The following is a 4,855-nucleotide window of genomic DNA, read 5'->3' on the forward strand; positions in this document are numbered from 1 at the left end:
CTTTTGCTCAAGAAAGACAAGATTGCCTTCAATAAATGGGCAAGTTTCTCAGATGCTCCCACGCGCAGCTCACACCTCTGAAGGTCCCAACAGCTAAATACGATTGCCCACAGCTCACCTACCCTTGGCAATGAAATGTCAAGGCATTAAAGATAAGGATTAATTACCCAAATCCTATCTTTAATACATTCCCAATTGAAGATTGACTTCAATCAAGTAAGTAATCCCAATTTAAATCAATTAGGGATAATTACTCCATGATCTCAAGATATTATTTCATATTTAATATCTTGAGAATATTTCTCCATAAACTTGGCCAATAGGATGCCGCCATGTGTAGGGTAAAACCCTAACACCATGGCCGGCCCTAACCCTATAAATACCCCATATTCTACCAATTTTCAGATGTTTTTGCTACCCCTAAAAAGCCCTAAACACTTTTCTCTCTCAGAGAAACTGACTTACGCATCGGAGATCAATTGGCCTAACCTCCCCCCCACCTCGTGGGCGCATGAGGCTTAGATCTTTAATCAAAGGTGTTTATAGCATATAGGTGAGGTGGCATATCACTTGTTGAAGTCCTTAGGTTAATTTGCATTTTTAGGTTATAAAAATGGATTAGTCCTTTTGGATTTGAGTTTTGTCAGGCTATGGGAACTACTATGTTCCTTCCTTTGTTGACTTCCAAGTCTTTCCACTACAATATATATATATAATTAGTGACCAACTACTTTGTAATGACATATTATTTACATGTAGTGCCAAATCTTTCGTTGTCTCTATATATAAAGAATGACCAAAAGAAATCATTACTTTTATGGTAATATATACATGAAATTGTGATATAAGCTTTCAACTTGGGAAAAGGTAAGCACATACTATTTTCCTCCTCCTTTTACATAATTTTTTTTATCATAAACTGAATAAATTAAACTAAAACAATGAATAAGTTTAAACATATATCTCGATGAGTAGGGAGGAAGGCAAAAGGAGTGTAAATAAATTTTTTTACTCTGTATTAAAATTTTCTATATGTTTTACCATTGACGTAAAGTTTTGTACTGTAATTAATAGTTCTTTCATGATTCATAGTCATTGTGACATACAGTTTTCACTTTATTAAAAGAATTTTTGAATTGCTTCCAAAAAAAAAAATTGAATTTAAATATCAAGAATGATTGTAGTTGAATTAATTAAATAAACAAAAATAAGAAGAAAAAGGGACAACTGCCTATCCAACGAAGCCACGCAGCTGTTTCTAGGACCAACCCGGCAAATAAAAAACTAAGGCAAGATATATAAATAGCCATTCATGCATATGGCTTTAGACCATCAAAGAGAATTTCCTATTTGCATAATTGCATCGCAAGTAGCCAAAACAAAATGTTTGGGGGTAAAAAAGGAATAAAAATGAGACTTTCGGAGAGTGAAGTGGTAGCGATAGCAAGGAGGAGGGAAGCCAAAGAAGATCAGAAGAAAAAGGAAGCACTGGAGAAGGCTAGGAAGATAAGAGAAGCAAAGGAGAAGAAAGAGAGGGAGAAGAAGCGTGCACAGGATGAGTTGAACAGGAAATTTGAAGAGAAGAAAAAAATAGAAAGAGACATAGAAAGGTTGAGGCGCAAGATCACAGATATGCACTATTAATCGATCATCAACTCTCTGGCAGTGGCATCTGCAAACTCCTTCCAGACTTGTTTAATTTATGTTTGCTTTTTTACTCTATTTTACTTTTTTCTTTGGTTTTTTTTCCCCCTTTTGTTATTAGCTGATGGTCTTTCTTGTCTATGAATTGAAATAAAGCAGCTTATTTGATGTACTCAAATTAGTTTCCCTCCTCTGTTTTGAAGTTTTTGCATATTTTACATGTTTGATGTTTCCCCTTGCTATGGTGTTATATATGCTTTTACATATTTTGAATCAATTGAGCTTCTTCTTATGCACCAGAAAATAAAAAATGTAAATAAAACATAAGGCACAACAGCATCACCTTCGGTAAGCAGTTGGAAGAAATATTAGTTTGTGAATTAACACTGCCACACAATATTATTATTTTACAAATATAAATTAATGTGGAGAATGTTGATTTGTCTTACAAGTGTCCAAAAAATAATAAAACTTATATCCTCTCAATAGAGACATAAACTTTATAACAATATAAAAACTAAAAAAAAAAAAATCCATGTTTGCTCCCATTAATACGTATATAGTTGAACATACAGACTTCGCACGTCTAGTACCACACTTATATATCACTTGATATCGAATGGCCACCTATACGAATTAACACCCTCTTATCTCATAATTTCCCCCTTTTTAAAGCAGTTTGAGATTGATGTGCTTTAAAAAAAATATATTTTTGTTGTGTTTAAGAATAATCAGCTATAAAATAAAGTACAAGAGTGTTTGATAAATTGTAAGTTTGAAGTGTTGTTGTGAGTATAAAAAAAATAAAATGTATAGGCGTTTGGTAAATTTTAATGTAAAGGTAATAAAATTGTATATAATGACAAAAATGGACATAGTAGTAGGGGTGGTGGGGGCGAGAGCAGTAATGTGGGCAGTGGTGGTGGCGATGTTGGTGGTGATGGTAGCATGGTGGGGGTGCCAATAGTGGGGTGTGGTGGTTGGGGTGCAAAGGTAATAATGGTGCTAGCTAGGAGCGGTAGTAGCAACGGTGATGATGATTGTGGTTGTGGTGGCGATTGCGGTTATGGTGGTGGTGGTGGGGCAGTGGTTGCTTTGTCAGTCATAGACTTAAAGTCCTAGAAGCATAAATGATGTCAGTCGTGTCTTGCTTCAAGCAAAAAGACATCTCTTTGAAGCGTTCTTCCAGAGTGAGCCATAAAGATTGTGGATCCTCTTCAACTAGGTACATGATCTACAAGGCGTCACTCATATGCCTTCGTATCAAGATCATGGTGGTTTCTTTGTTAGCTTCGCCAACTGGGTTATCCATCTTAGTTTCAATGGTAGCCCTAAGACTCTTTGCAATGAAGTGGAGCTTCACATCTTGGACCCACTTCAGGTAGTTTCATATAGAGACTTCCACAACGTTAAAGTGGAGTTTGTTCAAATTCAACATGTTGCTATCACAAAAAGGGTACAAGATTGTGATTAGTGAATGGAGAAAAAAAAAATCATCCATACAAAAGGAGTAGAACATTATGGTTCTATTAGACATGTTTTGGTTTAAATTTTCTTGAAAAACTTAGGTTTCATGGTTATAGGGTTTTAAGAAAACTTCAAGTCCAAATTTTTATGAACTTCAAGTTCATGGGTGCCTGCAAACAAACGCAATAAATACAGAATAATATGTGTGTATGTGTGTAACACGTAAATTGATGTAGGTCTGCAGGGCCCACAATTTCACAGAATTGCAACAATGAAAAAAATCATATAAATGATTCTTGTGTTAGCCTTATTAGGTTATACAATTAAAACACAAACGAAGGAGTGACTAACCTGATTCCAACGGCAGCCATGGAAGTCGAACACGAAAGGAAGTGGGCACGGCAACACCAAGATCTTCTATAAGTTCCTAGCCGAATACAACTACTCTATGGGAAGCATTATGTTGTGTGTTCTAGGGCTTATAGGGACCGATTCCATCCATAAAGGAAACATAAACTTACTTTATTAGCCTCCAAGTCAAGTATCATAATCATATTCAATTAAGGATTCCATCAATCCTATTTCCAATATAAGACACCTTATATAGGATTGATATCTTTAAGAGAAAATCACAATTAACTTATTCTCCAATATTACATTCCTATTACATATAGTAGACCACTTAAAGGTTGATTTATATTGGATAAATCCAACATTCTCCCACTTGGTCTACAAAATGTAATATTCATGTTTATACTTGAGATTGGAGACTAATGTCACTTTAGTGGCCATGTAACAGTGATTACATCTTGTCCTTAATGCAGCTTCTGTCAAATGCATTTCTTAACATGGAACTAACAAGGTTGTAGAGTTGACACAACCCAGAACCTTCATAATCACACATGCTAAGATCCTCATTCACATGAAACACAAATTATGACCAAGAGATAAAACTTTAAAATTAAACTTTAAATTAACCAAAATGTCTTACTTTATATCATCTCAGGTCCACCTTATTGTAACTCACAAGTTACACTTTATGCTTCTTCGAAGCCTTAAATCTGCCAATGCAGATATCCTTCATCTAATGAAACCACCATAACCTGCAGGTGTGAATACATCTCCAAAACAATCATGCATCAGTTTCATTAGACCGATAACAATACAAACAATGTTTGTAACCAACGGACACAACTGAAAATACCAAATAGGCACATGTCCAAGTAAAATATCCCAAAACTTCATAAAACAAATTAATTCAACACTTGTGAGCAAGATGAATTAATATGTTTTTGAAACTGATCTATGCACCATACCAGTTACTTTCATAGTGATTTCCAACACCTGCGAGCAAGATGGAAATCCTCACAACTGAGCCAGTGCACAAAACATGCCATGCCATTTAATATGCAATTTGATAACAACTTGATATCTGATATATATTTCATCAGATAATTGACTAGCACACGAAAAATGTGACTTAATGAATCCAACTGGAGATTAAAATGAATACATGGATTCTATACATACTTTATAGGTCATCTGCAAATGTAAGGCATTACTAACACGAAACTCAAACTCCCACTGATCTGCAACATCGTTACTTAATTTGCAAATCAATACTTAAATCATACTTTTGAAAATATGCCTTTGGGAGTAGCCTTACTTAGTCAATGAATGCATATTACCTCAATGAAAGGTACAACTAAGCTTGAAAGCATTCACTGCTGTTACACAAAACATG

The 4,855-nt window shown here is 34.9% G+C and overlaps 1 protein-coding gene across 1 annotated transcript; it reads left to right on the plus strand.

Annotated features, from left to right (window-relative positions):
- The first annotated feature begins 1,410 nt into the window (after positions 1-1,410).
- Positions 1,411-2,766, plus strand: LOC126631434 (glycine-rich RNA-binding protein 10-like). The gene is made up of 2 exons (XM_050301562.1): positions 1,411-1,610; positions 2,523-2,766. The coding sequence occupies exons 1-2, from the start codon at positions 1,411-1,413 to the stop codon at positions 2,764-2,766; spliced, it is 444 nt and encodes a 147-aa protein (XP_050157519.1).
- Positions 2,767-4,855: the final 2,089 nt, after the last annotated feature.

The sequence above is a fragment of the Malus sylvestris genome, chromosome 8 (genome assembly GCF_916048215.2).
Source record: "Malus sylvestris chromosome 8, drMalSylv7.2, whole genome shotgun sequence".
In the NCBI taxonomy this organism is placed as follows: domain Eukaryota; kingdom Viridiplantae; phylum Streptophyta; class Magnoliopsida; order Rosales; family Rosaceae; genus Malus; species Malus sylvestris.

What these genes read in the sequence shown, in the direction of transcription:
- LOC126631434 (XM_050301562.1), top strand. Translation starts at nt 1,411, where the DNA reads ATGAGACTTTCGGAGAGTGAAGTGGTAGCGATAGCAAGGAGGAGGGAA. An exon ending in ATAGAAAGAGACATAGAAAG is followed by an intron (nt 1,611 to 2,522) that starts GTTGAGGCGCAA and finishes AAATGGACATAG; the next exon opens with TAGTAGGGGTGGTGGGGGCG.